The sequence below is a fragment of the Chiloscyllium punctatum genome, chromosome 15, assembly GCF_047496795.1.
Source record: "Chiloscyllium punctatum isolate Juve2018m chromosome 15, sChiPun1.3, whole genome shotgun sequence".
Classification (NCBI taxonomy): Eukaryota; Metazoa; Chordata; class Chondrichthyes; order Orectolobiformes; family Hemiscylliidae; genus Chiloscyllium; species Chiloscyllium punctatum.
The window spans coordinates 54,031,851-54,052,163 of record NC_092753.1 but is presented as its reverse complement, the minus strand read 5'-3'; the positions used below and the strand labels follow the sequence as shown (position 1 = coordinate 54,052,163).

Genomic DNA, 20,313 nt, shown 5'->3' with positions numbered 1-20,313 from the left:
AAACTGAGAAGAGTACAATATGGAACTCCAAAATAACACAGATAAGTTAGTGTGGAATAGGTGGAAGATGTGCTTCAGTGTAGAGAAGTATGAAGTGATGCACTTTGGTAGGAAGATCATTGAAAAACAATGCAAAATAAATGGGTACAATTTGAAAGAGGATGTAAGAGCAGAGGGGCATGGGTGTATATCAGCACTGAACATGATAATTGAAGCTGGTTGGAGAAGTGGGAAAAGCAGTTAATGAAGTATACCGCATTCTTGGCTTCATTAATAGATACATCAAATACAAGAACAAGGAGGTGAACCTGAACTTGTATGAGTTTGTATACAATTCTGGGCACCACATTATAGAAAAAATGTGAATACATTTGGAAAGAGTGTGGAAGCAATTTCCAAGAGATGTTGCGAGATTGAGGATAGATTGAAGATGGCTGAGTTGAGATTTGGTGGAGGCTTTCAAAAGCATGAGCAGATGGATAGAATGTAGAAAGAGATGATCCTGCTTGTAAAAGAAACGAGAACGAGAGGGCATAGATTTAAATTGTGCCTGAGAAGTGATTTATGAGAATGAAACCTTTCTTCATACTGTGTACAGGTAAGGTATAAAATGCACTGCCTGGCAATGTGGAGGTTTAACTGATGCATTCAAGATGGCATTGAATGTTTATTTGGATGGAAAGTGTACAAGGTTATGGAGAAGAAGCAGGAGATTGGCATTTGGTAATGATGCTCGATTAAAGACCCGGTGCAGGCATGATGAGCTAAATGGCCTCCTGCTCCATAACAATTCTGTATTTCTGTGTTTATATCTTTCTAATGCTCTGTTATTATATCCTATATAACAGACTCATTGATAATCCTACAGTGATCTTTACAGCAAATGAGCAAGTTCAAATGTAATATTGATTGAAATCAAGATGACCTGAATGAAAGCAGTAGTTTTGCTATGCCAGATAACTAGGTAGATTGAGATGAAGAAGTTAAAGTTATGTCCTGCTTTCAAAATGACTGAAGATTATTAGTGCATGTTGTAAAATAATGCATCTCCTGAACAAATAAGCTGAGAATGGTTGGATTGGTAATTTCAACCCACACAGAATAACCCTTAAACATTCTATGTTTGCACATCACATAAACTGACGTATACATATCAAAATAAGTTGAGACCAAAATACATCGATTTGTCAGAGCATTGTAATATTAGGGAACACTTTTACATTCTTATTCCTAGGTCAAATTACCAATTGCCTTGCTTGTGAATACTTTTAGATTTGGGTGTTTAACTAAAGTTTTGCATCACTTCAGTTTTCTGCTTGGTGCTTCTCTGTGCTTCGCAGAATTTAAGTGCACTTTATCTCTTAACACTTCCTATGAACATACTTTTCATCTATATTAATTTTATCTTTTTATTACTTAGTTTATTATATTGCCTTTGAGGTGTAAAGACAGAAATCTTCAGAATTTTCCCACTTTCTGTCCATGTTGTTTCATTTCGGTCCTTATATAGAGCTGTTATGCTGTTTCCCTAGAATGTAACTCTTTAATGTTTTTGCCTCAGTTTGACTCAGTGCTAAGACTTAACCTGATCAAGGAGATTCTCTATTCCGATGCCACTCTAGGATTTGAATATGATTCTAGGATGATTTAATTAAGATTGTTGTGTTGCCCGAGAATCTGTTTTGATTTCAATGTTAAACAGATATTCTTCTTGCATATCTGATGAGAAGAACATTAAATTCTCATGATACTTTAGTTTAATCTTGAATTGAATCTGTAAAGTTGAATTAAAATTGTGGAGAAAGAAAACACTTGTGCTCATTTACTTTATTAACTGAATTACTGTTTACTGGATAAGTCAGATGTATTCACATGAAAAATGCTTTTGAATTAATTGAGATAATTTTCCATGGTGTTATGATTAACCTCTAAGCCACATCCCCAAAATAGATTGATTGATGAATCGTTTTACTTCCTGATCACTGGACTTTGCTATTCTTAAATTAGCTGCAGTATTGTCTTCCCAAAAAAGGTAATTCCTAATTATAGGTGATATAGCAATGCTAACGTTCTTTCTTTCAACCTCAGCTTGCCTTCATTGGTCATAACATTGAGTATAGGAGTTGCGATGTTATGTTGCAGTTGTACAGTACATTGATGTGACACTTTTGTAATGCTACTTACTATTCTCATTGCCCTTCTGTCAGAAGGATGTTATTAAGCTTAAGAGGAGGCAGAAAAGATTTACAAGGATGTTGCCAGGATTGCAGAGTTTGAGCTATTGTGAGATTTTGAGTAGTCTGGGGCTTTTTTCCCTGGAGTATCAGAGGCTGAGGAGTGACGTTATCGAAGATTATAAAATCATAACAGGCGTGGATAGGTTGTAAATAGCCAAGTCTTTTCCCTCAAGTGGAGGAGTCCAAACATAGAGGGCATAAGTTTAAGGTGAGAGGAGAAAGATGTAAAAAGGACCTGTGGGGTAACTTTTTCATGCAGAAGGTGGTACGTATATGGAACGGGCTGTCAGGGGAAGTGGTGGAGATGGGTACAATTAAACATTTTAAAAGGCATCTGGATGTGTATATGAATAGGAAGGGTTTGGATGGATATTAGCCAAATGCTGGCAAATGGGACTAGATTTATTTAGGATGTCTGGTCGGCATGAATGAGTTGGACCGAAAGGTCTGTTTCCATGCTGTATGACTCTATCTGTCCTTATTTCAATGTTTTCATGAAAAACTTTGATAAGTAGGTTTCAAAAGTTCTTTTACATCTTTGCATACATATGGAGTGAATTAAAGTGCATAACACCAGTGGGAAAGTAGTTACCACACCTGTGATTCTGTTTTGCCATCTGAAAATTTCACTTTACCCTTATAGTTTGTTTTCTGATCTTTTATTAGCTTTGTAACCACATTTCTCCTGATAAATGCAATTGTATTTGCTGTAAGTCACTTATATCTCACCAGACACTTCTGAAGATCCTTATAATACATTGCTGCGTTTTTTTCGTTATTCACATAATTTTATAGGGTTGGTCAGATTCAGCCTTCCTTTTCTAAATGTGAGTTGATTGACACTTAATAATTTTTACTTGTCTGAGTGCATAGTAATTTCATTCTATATTTTAAATTCAAAGAATTCACAAATCCAGCCTGGTCCACAGCAAAGCAAAAAAAAACAAAACTGGAGAAGTCCTAACATCATACAACCTAAATTCAATTTTAAATAAATTGTATTTTAACTTGAATCACTTCAATAATTCTGGTGTCTGACAAGATTTTACATATTCTTAATTTGTCAAACAAACTTAACTTGAATGCGGTCATCTCTAGTTGCAATCTGAAACTAAATCCAAATGTTATTTGACAAGTTTGTTACTCGCACTTCAGTAAGAAAGAGCTTGAGCAAATTTGTTGTATTCCACATGTCTATCTCCAACTGTAGTATTGGCAGCATAGATCTGTTAATTCCTGAGTAATATCTCGTGAAAGATTCATATAGCATTGATTTTCCATGTTTCCAGAGGTCAGGTTTACTGACACTTTCTACATTCCTTTTACATTTTTGGGTGTTCTTAGGAACCTTCATTTTATGTACTCAAATGTTATATTTAGTTCCCTTACAAGTAAGTAGCAAGTCTGCTCTGATGTCTGATCATGTTCAGTCACCGAAAACCAGTCATTCTGAATCAAGTCTGTGTAATTGCAGCTCCACTATATATGCTTCACTCTTAATTCACCCAAATTACTTAATTCAGCAATGGAATGTTCTGAGACATCTAGGAATGCCCAAAAAAGAATGGGCAGTCAACATTGTCCCAGCAGCTTGCCCACATCATAAGGCCCAAAACTTTATTTCAAGTGAAAAGATAGCTTCGAGTGCTTTACAAGAGTCTCGGGGGTGTGAGCAACAGTGGAGAACTGTTTGATTCGTATTTCTCAATTCTTATGAATTTTATAAAGTTGTATTCATTGGCTACAATGAATATATATGGATACAATAAAAGTTTGTCCCACGTGGTTTTTTTTAACAACACAGCTGGGGAACTGTTTCAAAATAATTCACAATTAATAAATTAATATAGATTTCTTTTGCAAGTCTGGTGTTCCAGGTCAATAGCAAATTGACAGTGCTCACTGTTAAGTTCTAAGAAAGCAGTCCAAAAAGATCTACCATCTTTGGCATTAAATTTTCTTTTTTCCAATGTTATTTTCATTCTGGCGTAAACTCAGGAAGATTACCAACGTCCATCAATGTTGTAAAGTACGCTGAGCAACTAATCACTGTGAATGTTCTCAGCTTTTTTTTATTCTTCCTGTCAGAATAGATATTTTCATGTTTTTCCATATCATCCAGCATTTGCCACATCTTTGTCCACTCACTTAGCCTATTTATATCTTCTTGCAGCCTCCTTATATTCTCTTCACAATTTATTTTCCTACCTATTTTTGTGTCATCAGCAAATTTGATAACTATCTTCCATCCCTTCATTTTATTTGTAAAAATTAAAATCTTGTTTTTGTCTGCATCAGCTTAATTTGGTATTTAGAATTCAAAGGTGAATGGGGACAAAAGATTCTATAGTATGCTTCAACAATTGAAGATGCCTAATATTGAATTTCCCAAATTTGGAAGAGAACTTCCTTGTTAAATTTTTGATTCCCTGTGAAAATGGGCAAATAAATGTTTTGTGAGGATTAATTACTTAGAAAGCAATCCTGCATGATCACAAAGTACCAATCAATGATTAACCATCATATTTGCTCAAATCTTCAGTTCCATCTGAACTTTGTTTGATTGAAGTCAATTTCTGTAGCTGGTAAGGTAAGTATAAAAAAGCTGATTTTTTTTTTGTAGTATATGATAAGTATAGTAAGTTGTTATTAGAGTGGTCAGATTTCTAGCATCTGCAGTGCTTTGATTTATTATACAAAAAAATCAATTATTTTCTGTTTTGTAAAATGATAGTAAAGATAAACCATTGTAAGTGTTTGTTTTTTCTTTGATTATTTTACTACTGTTTAATAAAACTATTGGCTAAAATTGAATTAGTATAGAATCATTCTTTTAGTAGACTAGAGTTAGCCACAGAACTGAATCAGCAATGCACTATTTGTAAAATACAACTGTTTCTTGGCACATAATGAAATTTTAACCAGAGTCTAACTATATTATGAACTTTAATTCCAAATTAATCCAACTCTTGTCTGTTATTGACAGGTGCAATCATAATGATCAACTTCTCAGACTAGATGTTTCCTAAACTATTCAATAGTTTATCATAGATGGCAATTCCATATTTTCATTTTAAATTAGATCCATTTATTTAGATACTGAGGCAGTGATCTTGAGAAGGAAATTATTTGATAAAATTCTATATCTAAGCCTAATAAAGAAAATGAAGACACCCAAATGTATGTGTAAGTAATTTTGAGTTAAGCATGAAACGATAAAGTGCGTCACTCCATATACAAGTCATTGTGCTAAATGATATCAGAGTTTCACTTTTTAGAAGTGCCTTCACCTACTCCAGACCCCGTCATGTGTTCCTTTATTTTCTGGCCTCTGTTGTATTAAAGGAAGGTAGGTGGAAAAACTCCTATTTGAAAGGCTTTAATTCTCACTAAAGAATTTTTATCCAGTCATCAAACAAAGTTAGTTTCAATCCTTTAGAGTAGAATAGTAATAAACCTGTCATATTTTCAGATACTATTTTGCCAGAAATTCAAAGCTTTAGAATCTCCTGTTTTAATAAGAGTTTTGCCAACAAAGTAGTTGAGATGGATAGGAAATTGAGAATCCCATCTTCACTCCATATATTAGAGGTACTTTATGGTGCCTTACTGCAGGAGTGTATTTTGAGTTTAAGCAATTTAATATCATAAACTTTAAACAGTGCATTGGTGTGCAAAATGTTTTGTACTCCAGTGTTACTTCACAAGCTCTTGTTTTGATGCAAGAGGTTAGTTAACCACATTCTGTGATGTAAGGTTGATATTGCTTTGTTTGGATAAACTCCGTCTTGAGAATCTGCTTTTCTTACAAAAGACAAGTACAACATGTCTGGAAAATCAATGCTGGAATGTTTCCCACTTTGGAAATAACAAATTAGAAGGGAATATGGTTTATCTGTTTAAGATCCGAGCATTCTGCAGACAGAACAAAAACTTTTGTTCATCTCGGTAGCTATCTAATTCATGAATATTTGAGATCATTCTGTTATTAATTAATCAGTTAGCAAATTGCCGTTTCCTTGCTATCAGGGAGCGCTGAATCCTGAATGCATTTAAAACTCTGCAGTGATCCTTTTTTTTAGATAAAAGTGTCAAAATATCTCTCGATGTTTCTTCACAAGGTTTTAGAAATATCCTGTATGAATTCAATGGGCGGAAGTCTAATATCTGTCATCTCCTGTCATGTTTTATCAAATCTCAAGTAAATATTGAAATGTGCTGTTAAGTATTTTTGGATCATTGGAATCTCTTTTGGGGTAGAAATTACCTGTACAAGAAGGACGGATTGCACCTAAATTGGAAGGGGACTAATATATTGGCAGGGAAATTTGCTAGAACTGCTTGGGAGGATTTAAACTAGTAAAGTGGAGTGGTGGGACCCAGGGAGATAGTGAAGAAAGAGATCAATCTGAGACTGGTACAGTTGAGAACAGAAATTAGATTACTTACAGTGTGGAAACAGGCCCTTTGGCCCAACAAGTCCACAGCGCCCCGCCGAAGCGTAACCCACCCATACCCCTACATCTACATCTAGATCTACCCCTTACCTAACACTACGGGCAATTTAGCATGGCCAATTCACCTGGCCTGCACATCTTTGGAGTGTGGGAGGAAACCGGAGCACCCGGAGGAAACCCACGCAGACACGGGGAGAACGTGCAAACTCCACACAGTCAGTCGCCTGAGGCAGGAATTGAACCCGGGTCTCTGGCGCTGTGAGGCAGCAGTGCTAACCACTGTGCCACCGTGCCGCCCATAAATGAATCAAACAGTCAGGGCAGGCAGGGACAAGGTAGGACTAATAAATTAAACTGCATTTATTTCAATGCAAGGGGCCTAACAGGGAAGGCAGATGAACTCAGGGCATGGTTAGGAACATGGGACTGGGATTTCATAGCAATTACAGAAAAATGGCTCAGGGATGGGCAGGACTGGCAGCTTAATGTTCGAGGATACAAATGCTACAGGAACGATAGAAAGGGAGGCAAGAGAGGAGGGGGAGTGGCCCTTTTGATAAGGGATAGCATTACAGCTGTGCTGAGAGAGGATATTCCCGGAAATGCATCCAGAGAAGTTATTTGGGTAAAACTGAGAAATAAGAAAGGGATGATCACCTTATTGGGATTGTATTATAGACCCCCTATTAGTCAGAGGGAAGTTGAGAAACAAACTTGTAAGGAGATCTCAGCTATCTGTAAGAATAATAGGGTATTATGGTCGGAGATTTTAACTTTCCAAACATGGACTGGGACTGCCATAGTGTGAAGGGTTTAGATGGAGAGGAATTTCTTTAGTGCGTACAAGTCAATTTTCTGATTCAGTCTGCGGATGTACCTACTAGAGAAGGTGCAAAACTTGACCTACTCCTGGGAAATAAGTCAGGGCAGGTGACTGAGGTGTCAGTGGGGGAGCACTTTGGGGCCAGTGACCATAATTCTATTCGCTTTAAAATAGTGATGGAAAAGGATAGACCAGATCTAAAAGTTGAAGTTCTAAATTGGAGAAAGGTCAATTTTGACGGTATTAGGCAAGAACTTTCGAAAGCTGATTGGAGGCAGATAAAGGGACGTCTGGAAAATGGGAAGCCTTCAGAAATGAGATAATGAGAATCCAGAGAAACTATATTCCTGTCAGGGAGAAAGGGAAGGCTGTTAGGTATAGGGAGTGCTAGATGACTAAAGAAATTGAGGGTTTGGTTAAGAAAAAGAAGGAAGCATATGTCAGGTATAGACAGGATAGATCTAGTGAATCCTTAGAGTATAAAGGAAGTAGGAGTATACTTAAGAGGGAAATCAGGAGGTCAAAAAGGGGACATGAGATATGTGTTGGCAAATAGAATTAAGGAGAATCCAAAGGGTTTTTACAAATATACTAAGGACAAAAGGGTGACTACGGAGAGAATAGGGCCCCTCAAAGATCAGCAAGGTGGCTTTTGTGTGGAGCCACAGAAAATGGGGGAGATACTAAATAAATATGTGGAAGATCTAGACTGTAGGGAAATAGATGGTGACATCTTGAAAAATGTCCAGATTACAGAGGAGGAAGTGTTGGATGTCTTGAAATGGTTAAAGATGGATAAATCTCCAGGACCTGATCAGGTGTACCCGAGAACTCTGTGGGAAGCTAGAGAAGTGATTGCTGGGCCTCTTGTATTTGTATCATCGATAGTCACAGGTGAGGTGCCAGAAAACTGGAGGTTGGCAAACGTGGTGCCACTGTTTAGAAGGGCGGTAAAGACAAGCCAAGGAGCTATAGACCGGTGAGCCTGACCTCGGTGGTGGGCAAGTTGTTGGAGGGAATCCTGAGGGACAGGATGTACATGTATTTGGAAAGGCAAGGACTGATTCGGGATAGTCAAATTGGCTTTGTTTGTGGGAAATCATGTCTCACAAAGTTGATTGAGTTTTTTGAAGAAGTAACAAAGCACATTATGAGGGCAGAGCAGTAGATGTGATCTATATGGACTTCAGTAAGGCGTTCGACAAGGATTCCCATGAGAGACTGATTAGCAAAGTTAGATCTCATCGATTACAGGGAGAACTCGCCATTTGGATACAGAACTGGCTCAAAGGTAGAAGATGGAGGGTGGTGGTGGAGGGTTGTTTTTCGGGCTGGAGGCCTGTGACCAGTGGAGTGCCAGGTCCTCTACTTTTTGTCATTTACATAAATGATTTGGTGGCCAGCGAAGAGGGTTACCTCAGATTACAACAGGATCTGGACCAGATGGACCAATGGGCTGAGAAGTGGCTGATGGAGTTTAATTCAGATAAATGCAAGGTGCTGCATTTTGGGAAAGCAAATCTTAGCAGGACTTATACACTTCATGGGAGACCTGAGCAGAGAGACCTGGGAGTGCAGGTTCATAGCTCCATGAAAGTGGAGTTGCAGGTAGATAGGATAGTGAAGGCGGCGTTTGGTATGCTTTCCTTTATTGGTCAGAGTATGGAGTACAGGAGTTGGGAGGTCATGTTGCAGCTGTACAGGACGTTGGTTAGGCCATTGTAGGAATATTGTGTGCACTTCTGGTATCATTCCTATCGGAAAGATGTTGTGAAACTTGAAAGGGTTCAGAAAAGATTTACAAGGATGTTGCCAAGGTTGTAGGTTTTGAGCTACAGGGAGAGGCTGAACAGGCTGGGGCTATTTTCCCTGGAGTGTCGGAGGCTGAGGTTTACAAAATTATGAGGGGCATGGATAGGATAAACAGACAAAGTCTTTTCCCTGGGATCGGGAAGTCCAGAACTAGAGGGCAAAGGTTTGGAGGGATATGGGCCGGGTGCTGGCAGACGAGACTAGATTGGGTTGGGATATCTGGTCGGCGTGGACAGGTTGGACCGAAAGATCTGTTTCCATGCTGTACATCTCTGACTGTATGTGGTTTTAGTGAATCAAATACAGAACTGCCTGATAATACAAAATGAACCTTTGTGTTTTTAATAATTGCCTTTTGACTTGAGCATTGAAAGTTGGTTGACATACATTTCCGTTTTCTGCTATTCATTGTCCTCATGATACAGCAGTCATGCTTCATGATGGTTTTGCAACACATTGGAGTAATAACACACTGTGCTACTGTATAATATACAAGTTTGTTCGTAACATTTCCTTCAAATGACCTTAACATGTTATAGAGAAATTTATAAAATATGGGCCAGAACTTACTTGTAAGGATGGGTAGAAAATTTCTGGCAATACCACTCTGTCTTCTAGGATATGCAAATATTTGGACCTGAGAAGGCAAGAGAGACATTGGTTCAGGTCTTCTGTCGCATCTCCCTGTAAGCATTGGCATGTTGAACTATATAAAAGTGTTATAGTACAATTTGGAAATTAAATTATTACACAGTATGTTGTGTTCTTTGCCATCTCCTAGAGATATGCATAATTCTAACTTTTTTTGTATTTGTAGTCACTACATGCGACAGATACTAGAAGCACTACGCTATTGTCATGACAATAATATCATTCACCGTGATGTGAAGGTAAGGTAATTGACTGGTGATGCAGTTTTGTTTGCAGAAAATCCCTGAGCCAAGCCTTATTTGTAGAAGAATATAAATACTTTATCTAAAAAATGAAACTATTTTGCTTAAGAATTTACAAAAGTTGATTGTAATGCGTCTGTACATTTTTTTATTAAACTGAATAAGAAAATATATAACCACATTTGTGACCTATTTGGAATTTACTTTATGGACCAAGGCTAATATGTCTTGTGTTGCAAGGTTTGATATAATTGGTATCACTGTCCTGTTGAATCTGCATCACAAAAACAGTGCTGTTGTAAATCCAATTTTGGCTGAATAAGCTTATGTTGCTGATTTGATATTGGATCTAAATAGCACAAGCTTGGCCACACGTGTGTTTTATAACATAATGTACACAGGCTGGAAGTCAGAATGTGGACTAGTTTTAGTGTACAAATTCATCTATCAAAGCCGATATGTTGTCCAAACTCTCAGCTGTTTCCTGATATCATATTGAGTAAATTGAATTGGCTGAAGAGGAGCCAGTGTGTCATTGTAGAAGCCTCAAAAGAAAGCTGTGAATGGCTATCTATTAACCTTTCAGTCTTGTTTTGTTTGGCACTCATGCTAGAGTCATTAAACATGGGGATGCTCATGGAGTCACCATCTCTTGGTTTCTCAACTGTCCAGAATTATTCATGATTGAATGTAGCAGAACTTGATGTTTTCCTGATCTGTTGATTGTGGGAGAACCAAACTCCGTGTATAACAAACTGCCACCTCTTCGATAGCATACATGTCATCATATGCTGTAATATTTGTACCTCGTTGCTATTTCTATGTTCGTAATATCTCATTTAAAAAGTGTTGGTCAGGTTTGTTTGTGATAGAGGTTTGAAGGATGTGCTCAGTCATGAGGCCACAAACATCTTTGGAATAAATTCTGCTTACTGCTTCAGTAGTTTGATGGCTTGGATCACAGAGTATATCCAAGCGGTTCTTTTAGATTCTGTTAAATATAATTAAGATAAGACTCGACAACAGCAATTTGCTAAAACGTGGATGTTTATTAAGTAATAATAATGATGAGAATAAGAGTCATAAACGGAAAGGAAAGGAGAAAAAGCAGCAAGCCTTGCACCTTTTCTGTCCTTTGGGGACCCCTTGATCAGCAGCTGGTCTGGAGGCTTAGGTTCCTTCCTGGCACTGAGGTGAAGTCCAAATCTCGAAACAAAATTCTCTCTCTCATAAGATGTAACAAACAGTACAGAAACAGCTCCAGAACAAAACAAAACTGCTAGTGCCTTCTTTGACCCATAATGGAATGTTTACAGGACTCATTCAAAGTCATGCAGCTGTCGAATATCATCACTACCTTTCCCAGCCTATTTTCCCTTCCTAAGCAATTGATGCCAGATATGAAGGGATTTCTTAGAAGGAGAGTTTGAGTAAGTTGGGCCTCTACTTATTGGAGTTTAGAGGAACGAGAGAAGACCCTATGGAGACAGAAACAGTTCTTGATAGAATTGACAAGGTAGTTGTGGAGAGGTTGTTTCCCCTTCTGGGAGAATCTGATGAGCAGGCATGATCTTCGAGTATTCAATTGCCTCGCGCTTTACTGCAGAGGGCTGGTGAAGCTGATTCATGAAGCATATTCATATCTGAGATAAATATATTTGTATTCATTAACGTTACTGCCTTTTCCCTATAGTACTTGATTTCCTTACTGATTTAAAAATCTGTTTATCTCAGTCTTGACCATACTTAATAACCCAGCCTTAATAATTCCGCATTCACAGCCCTCTGAGAAAAGAAATTTCTCCTCATCTCTGTCTTAAATATACACACCTTTCTTCCGAGAGTTTGCCCTCTTCCACGAGGGAAACAATCTGCCAAGTCCTCTTAAAAAAAAATTTTATTCCATAAAATTCTTTCGCTCTTCTGTATTCAAATAACTGTAAGCTGAATCTACTGAACCTCTCCTCATTAAAACAATCCTTCCATACCTGGTATAAGTCTAATGAATCTTCTATGGACTGTCTGTAATACCAGAGTATCTTTCCTTAAATAAGGAACCCAAAACTTTTCACAGTATTCCAGCTGGGGGTGGCACTATGGCCCATTGGTTAGCACTGCTGCCTCTCAATACCAGGGACCCAGGTTTGATTCCATCCTTGGGTGCCTGTTGGAGTTTGCACATTGTCCCCATGTCTGTGTGGGTTTCCTCCCACAATCCAAAGATGTGCAGGTTAGGTGGATTGGCAATGCTAAATTGCCCCATAGTGTCCAGGGATGTGTAGGTTAGGTGAGTTAGCCATGGGAAATGTGGGATTACGGGGATGGGGTGGGTCTGGGTGAGATGCTCTCTGGAAGGTCAATGCGGACTTGATGGGCCGAATGGGCTACTTCCACACGGTAGGGATTCTGTGATACCTTGTGCCTAGCAAAACCATCCTGCTTTTATACTCCATTCCCTTTGAAATAAACAGATACTAGCTTTATGTGATTCAAAAGGGCTCCCAAATCGTTTTGTTCTGTAGCTTTCTGCAGTCTTTCTCCATTTAAGTAATATTCCCTTCCCCTCTTTTTCCTGCCAAAATGCATGACTTCACATTTCCATAACTTTTATGTTCCAGCTGCCAAGTTTTAGCCCATTCTTTTAAACTGTTTGTATCCCTCTGCAGACTCTTTGTGGCATTTTCACCACTTGCCTGCCCACCTACTATTATATCATCTGTAAACACAGCTAGACTATATTCATTTTCCTCAACCAAATAATTAATATATATTGGAAATAGTTGTGGTCCTAGGATTACTGATTAGTTATTAGTTACACCATTAGTTATAGATTGCCATCCTGAAAACGCACCCTCCTTAACCCAACTTTGTCTTCTATAAGTTAGCCAAACTTGTATCGATGCTAACATATTACCTCCAACATTATGGGTCCTTATTTTATTAAGTAGCCTAACATATAGTAACTTACTGAATGCCTTCTGGAAATTCAAATAGATTACAACCACTGCTTCCCCTTTATCCATCCTGCTTGTTACCTTCTCAAAGAATTCTAGCAATTTTGACACGTGTGATTTCCCCTTATAAAGTTGTGCTGACTTTGACCATGTTATGTATTTCTAAATGCACTACTATTTCACCCTTTAAAATAGACTGCGTGACAATTTCCTGATGAGATGTTAAGCGAACTGGCCTATAGTTATGTTTTTGTGTCCTTCTCATTTTAAACACAGATGTTACATTGACTGTTTTCCAATCCCCTAGAACTTTACAAAAATCAAAAGATTCCTGGAATATTATTACCAATATATTCACCATCTCTATAGCGACTTCTGTAATATTGTAAGATGCATCCCATCAGGCTCAGGGGACTTATAAGTTGTTATTCCTCTTTAAGGAGAGAAAGTGAAGACTGCAGATGCTGGACACTCAGTTGAAGGGGATAGGTTGGTGTGGAAGGTGGAGCAGAGAGGTGGGAAGGAAGATGGACAGATCGAGAGAGTGCTGCCAAGTTGGATAGTAGGATCTGGAATGAGGTGGAGGGAGGGGAGATTTGAAAGTCAATATTGATGCCGTATGGTTGAATGGTCCCAAGATAGAAGATGAGGCTGCCTTCCTCCAATTGTCAGGTGGTTTGGGTTTGGCATTGGAAGAAGCCCCGGACTATCCCTCTTTAGGTTCCATAGCACTTTTTATTTAGTGAGAGTTTTTATTTCCTTTCCTCCCATTCACCCTGGAATATATTATGCTCTGGCTCTAAAGAATAAGACTTTATTATTAGGGGCATAGAGTACAAAAGCAAACAGAATATGATGAATTCATACAAGACCTCAGCAGGAATAATGTGTATAGTTCTGGACATCGCACTTGAGGAAGGTTTTGGATGCATTTGAGAGTGTGTAGAAGAGCTTTACAAGAATCGTTCAAGGGATGAGAAACTTCAGTTATAAGAATAATCTCACTATATTCCGTGGAGACAAGAAGGCTAAATAGAGATTTGTTAGAAGTTTTCAAAATCCTGACAGGCCTGAGAAACCATTCCTGCTCAAAACAGGATCGAGGAGGGGTGGTTTTAATGTGCTTTGCAAAGAAGCAAATACAACATGAAACAATTTTTTTTTCACACCGAGTAGCTAGGGGATGGAATGCACTCCTTGGAAGTGTAGTGGAAGCAGATTCAGTTGAGGTGTTCAAGAGGATGTCAGATTATTTAAATATAAACAATGTGCAGGATTGCTGGGAAAAGGCAGAAGTTTCTTAATAAGCCATAGTGCTCTGACAGCTAGCGACAGGTCAGATAGCACCTGCACAATAAAGATTCCATGATGAGTATCTGGCCATCTTCCAGAAGCTTTACACTCCTGACACTGTCCAGTCTAGTCATTTTAGGCAGTGACCACAGTTGTCTCACCAATACAGTTGGATGATTCACTCGATTGACAGCTAACTAGTTGTATTTAACAGTATTCTTCTTCAATGGAAGCAGTAAAGGATGCCAGTCTGTACATTGTCATTAACCCTGCACATTGAGCACTGTGTAGAAACATCTGATTGATGCCAGGCAGGATTGTCTTCTTGTTTGTATCCATTATGCTTCTAAAAAGATTCACTAGCATCAAGGCAGCATTATTCTTAGACCATTGTCTTGCTGTCCCAGTGTCATCTATAGAAATACCTCATGATTAACCGGGTGACAAAGGATCTGAATGAGAAATTGTCCCCAGAAAACATCAAGGATACCAAAATGGAAAATTCAACTGGAAAAGTATGGATTCCATCCTTGAATTCCTGTTGTGCTATGGGGAACAATCAGGGCAAACAAGCTTTTTCGTCAGAGGTTTTCAGAAGGTTAGAGACACTTGCGGAAAATGTCCTAAATTCCATGCTGAATCTGCTTGTGTGGTTATTAATGGGCATTGATGTTGAGGATCTCCATGTGCCAATGGGCCTGACTTCTTGCTTTATGCTAAATAATCATCCTTTCCAGAGTTTGTCTAGAGCAGAGTGAGATGTGCTCACAATTTTCTTTTGAAAAGGTACACTGAAAGATCTCTGATCAGTATCTTTGTGAGAAAATTCCCCTATGTTGCACTTACCTTAATGGCCACCATCATGTGTGACACCATTAAGCATGAGAAAGTTCTATCTGTTATGAAGGATATATCTGGCTATGTTGCTATGGAATGCTCCATTCATCTGGCCCTTGCATACTACCTGTCCCTCCTAGAAATATTTGCACAGAGAAACAGTTTGGACTGCAAGTTCATCAGGTAATGGTCTACATGTAATCTCCTCAACAGCACAGTGATAAAAGAGATAGTCAATGCTATCCGAGGGTTCCCTGAGCAGTATTACAGTTACGAGGTTTTTAAATTATATTCTGGATCATGTCTTTAAGTGTTATGTTGTTCTGAATCCTCCCTGACTAAGGCAAAGCATCTGAAGAGGATTCAAAGAACAATTGGCTGGGATGGAAAATTTCAATTATAAAGAAAGGTTGGATAGACTGGTATTGTTTTCCTTGGAGCAGCAGAGACTGAGAGGTGGCATACTTGAGATTTATAAAATAGAGGGACAGAGAAAGAGACAGGAAGAAACATTTGGTGGAGGGTTCAGTGACCAGAGGGCATAGATCCAAGATGAGGAGCTGGAGGTTTAGAGGAAATGTGAGGAAAAATTTTAATAGGAATCTTGAAATCATTGCATTTAAGAGTGGTAGAGGCAGAAGCACTTGTAATACTTAAGAAATATCTTTATGGGCAATGTAATGCCAAGGCATACAAGGCTATAGGCCAAGTACTGAAAAGTGGAATTTGAATAGTTAGGTGGCTGTTTTTGAGTGGAGTAGAGTCATAGAGATGTATACAGACCCTTCGGTCCAACCCGTCCATGCCGACCAGATATCCCAACCCAATCTAGTCCCACCTGCCAGCACCAGGCACATATCCCTCCACACCCTTCCTATTCATATACCCATCCAAATGCCTCTTAAATGTTGAAATTATACCAGCCTCCACCACATCCTCTGACAGCTCATTCCATACACGTACCACCCTCTGCGTGAAAAAGTTGCCCCTTAGGTCTCTTTTATATCTTTCCCCTCTCACCCTAAACCTATGCCCTCTAGTTCTGGACTCCCTGACCCCAGGGAAAAGACTTTGTCTATTTATCCTATCCATGCCCCTCAAAATTTTGTTATCCTCTATAGGGTCGGCCCTCAGCCTTCGACACTCCAGGGAAAAAACAGCCCCAGCCTGTTCAGCCTTTCCCTGTAGCTCAGATCCTCCAAACCTGGCAACATCCTTTTAAATCTTTTCTGAACCCTTTCAAGTTTCACAACGTCTTTCCGCTAGGAAGGAGACCAGAATTGCATGCAATATTCCAACAGTGGCCTAACCAATGTCCTGTATAGCCGCAACATGACCTCCCAACTCCTGTACTCAATACTGTGACCAATAAAGGAAAGCATACCAAATGCCACCTTCACTATCCTATCTACCTGCGACTCCACTTTCAAGGAGCTATGAACTTGCACTCCAAGGTCTCTTTGTTCAGCAACACTCCCTAGGACCTTACCATTAAGTGTATGAGCCCTGCTAAGATTTGCTTTCCCAAAAAGCAGCATCTCGCATTTATCTGAATTAAACTCCATCTGCCACTTCTCAGCCCATTGGCCCATCTGGCCAATCTGCGGTAACTCTCTTCGCTGTCCAATACACCTCCAATTTTGGTGTCATCTGCAAACTTACTAACTGTACCTCTTATGCTCTCATCCAAATCATTTATGATTTGGGCCAAAGGGCCTTTATATGTGTTGTAGACATCTATAAAATAAAATATCAGAGCAGAATTAGGCCATTCAGCCCATCAAGTCAGCTCCACTCCTTGATCATGGCTGATATGTTTCTCAACCTGTCTCCAACATTCTCTTTGTATCACTTGATCCTCTTAATAATTAAGAACTTATCTGTCTGTCTTAAATACACTCAATGACTAGATCTCCACAGTCTTCTGTGGCAAAGAGTTCTACAGATTCACCCTCTGGATGAAGACCTTCCTCCTAGTCTCCGTTGTTAAAGGGTCATCCCTTCCTTCTGGCCCTTTGGTCCTAGTTACTCCTATTAGGGAAAACTTATCCACACCCACTCTATCCACGCCTCTTAGTATTCTCAGTTTCAATGAGATTCCCTCCTCATCCTTCCAAACACCATCGAATACTCACTTAGAATCTTCAACTGCTTCTCATATGACAAGCCCTTCATTCTTGGAATCATTCTTGTGAACCTCTTCTATATCACTCTCCAAGGCCTGTATATCCTTCCCCACATATGGGCCCCAAAACTGCTCACAGTATTCCAAATACAGTTTGCCCAGAGCGTTATACAGCCTTAGCAGCACATCTTTGCGTTTGTATTTGAGCTCTCTAGAAATGAATGCTAACATTCCATTTGCCTTCCTAACTACCAATAGAATCCAGTATATTAATCTTTATTTAAGATACCTAAACTAGGACTTTCTTTTTGTGCTTCAGATTTATGAAGCCTTTCACTATTTAGAAAATAGTCTATGTTTCTAATCTTCCTACCAAAATGCATAACCTCACACTTCCCCATATTGTATTCCATCTACCATTTTGCCCACTGTCCTAGCCCTTCTGCAGCCTTCCAGCTTTCTCAACAATTCCTGTTTCTCCACCTATCTGCAAACTTAGCAACAATGTCCTCAGTTCCTGTGTCCAGATTATTAATGTATAGCATGAATAGCCCTGTGGAGCAACACTAGTTATTGGCTACTTTCCTGAAAGAGACCCCTTTATCCCCTCTATCTTCTGCCAGTCATCCAATCCTCTATCCATGTCAGTATCTTGCCCCTAACACCATGGACTTGTACCTTATTTAGCAGCCTCTGCAACACCTTGTTAAAGGCCTTCTGGAAATCCGGACTAACTTGCTCATTACCACCTCAAACAATTCTAACAGATATATAAGGCATGACCTCTCCTATCACTCTATGTCTGTAACCTCCTAAGGTGTGAATTTCACATAAAGGGCGAGGCTGGTATGCTTACAGTAAACAGTTTACAACACTGAACTTTTGGGCACCAAAAAGAGAGTTACAAAACAGCAGGTGCTGTTGTCAATAGAAAGAAGAGGAAAACTGTATGCTCATTGATTGGTAAGTAATAGCTAATTTAAATACCTGTCTTAGATGTAAGAAATTTTTAAAAATCAAATTGAAAACTAATCAAATCTCCATATTACAGAGGAGGAAGTGCTGGATGGCTTGAAACACATAAAAGTGAATAATTCCCCAGGACCTGATCAGGTGTACCCTAGAACTGTGGGAAGCTAGAGAAGTGATTGCTGGGCCCCTTGCTCAGATACTTGTATCATCATTAGTCACAGGTGAGGTGCTAGGTTGGCTAACGTGATGCTGCTGTTTAAGAAGGGTGGTAAGGACAAGTCAGGGAACTATAAACTGGTGAGCTTGATGTTGGTGGTAGGCAGGTTGTTGGAGGGAATCCTGAGGGACAGGATGTACATATATTTGGAAAGGCAAGGACTGATTAGGGATAGTCAATATGGCTTTGTGTGGGAAATCATGTCTCGCAAACTTGAATGAGTTTTTGAAGAAGTAACAAATGGTTGATGAGGGCTGAGCGGTGGATGTGATCTATATGGACTTCAGTAAAGTGTTCGACAGGGTTACCCACGGGAGACTTAGCAAAGTTAGATCGCATGGAATACAGGGAGAAATAGCCTTTGGATACAGAACTAGCTCAAAAGGTTGAAGACAGAGGGTGGTGGTGGAGGGTTGTTTTTCAGACTGGAGGCCTGTGACCAGTGGAGTGCCACAAGGATCAGTGTTTGGTCCACTACTTTTCAACATGTATATAAATGATTTGGATGTGAGCATAAGAGGTATAGTTCGTAAGTTTGCAGATGACACCAAAATTGGAGATGTAGTGACAGCGAAGAAGGTTACCTCAGATTACAACGGGATCTTGACCAGATGGGTCAATGGGCTGAGAAGTGGCAGATGGAGTTTAAATTAGATAAATGCGAGGTGCTGCATTTTGTGAAAGCAAATCTTAGCAGGACTCATACATTTAATGGTAAGGTCCGAGGGAGTGTTGCTGAACAAAGTGACCTTGGGGTGCAGTTTCATAGCTCCCTGAAAGTGGAGTCACAGGTAGATAGGATAGTGAAGAAGGCTTTCCTTTGTTGGTCAGAGTATTGAGTACAGGAGTTGGGAGGTCATGTTGCGGCTGTACAGGACATTGGTTAGGCCACTGTTGGAATATTGTGTGCAATTCTGGTCTCCTTCCTATCACAAGGATATTGTGAAACTTAAAAGGGTTCAGAAAAGATTTACAAGGATGTTGCCAGGGTTCGACGATTTGAGCTCTAGGGAGAGGTTAAATTAGCTGGAGTTGTATTCCCTGGAACATTGGAGGCTGAAAGGTGACCTTAGAGGTTTATAAAATCATGAGGGGCATGGATAGGATAAGTAGACAAAGCCTCCCCTGAGGTGGGGGAGTCCAGAACTAGAGGGCATAAGTTTAGGGCGAGAGGGGAAAGTAATAAAAGAAACCTAAGGGGGATCTTTTTCACGTATGGAATCAGCTGCCAGAGAAAGTGGTGGAGGCTAGTACAATTGCAACATTTAAAAGGCATCTGGATGGGTATAGGACTATAGGTTTGGAGGAATATGGGCCAAGTGCTGGCAGGTGGAACTAGATTGGCTTGGGATATCTGGTCAGCATGGACGAGTTGGACCGAAGGTCTGTTATCTTGCTGTTCATTTCTATGACTCTAAATAAAATAGAGATCTCTCCGTCTGCCACTCGCACAAGCGCTCTCTATGGCTCCTGCTTGCATGCCGGCTCTCTATGGCTCCTGCTGGTGCGGGCACACTCTCTGTGGCTGCCTCTGGTGTGTGTGCTCTCTTGAGTCTTCTGCGTGAGCGCACATGCCCCCTTTCACATCTCCTGCATGAGCATGCCCCCTTGTGCCATGTTTGCCCAGATAATGTATTGAAAGTGAGGCTGACCGTGCCCGTGTTCAGACTGATTCTAATCTTTAAAAAAAGGA

General features: G+C 39.6%; 1 protein-coding gene across 9 annotated transcripts in view; it reads left to right on the top strand.

Annotated features, from left to right (window-relative positions):
- caska (calcium/calmodulin-dependent serine protein kinase a) overlaps positions 1-20,313 on the top strand; it is a 746,802-nt gene that overhangs the window by 201,247 nt on the left and 525,242 nt on the right. For all 9 annotated transcript variants that reach the window (XM_072585162.1, XM_072585159.1, XM_072585161.1 and 6 more), the window contains exon 5: positions 10,147-10,219. In XM_072585162.1, the coding sequence (XP_072441263.1) occupies positions 10,147-10,219 (73 nt within the window). The remainder of the gene's footprint in view (positions 1-10,146; positions 10,220-20,313) is intronic.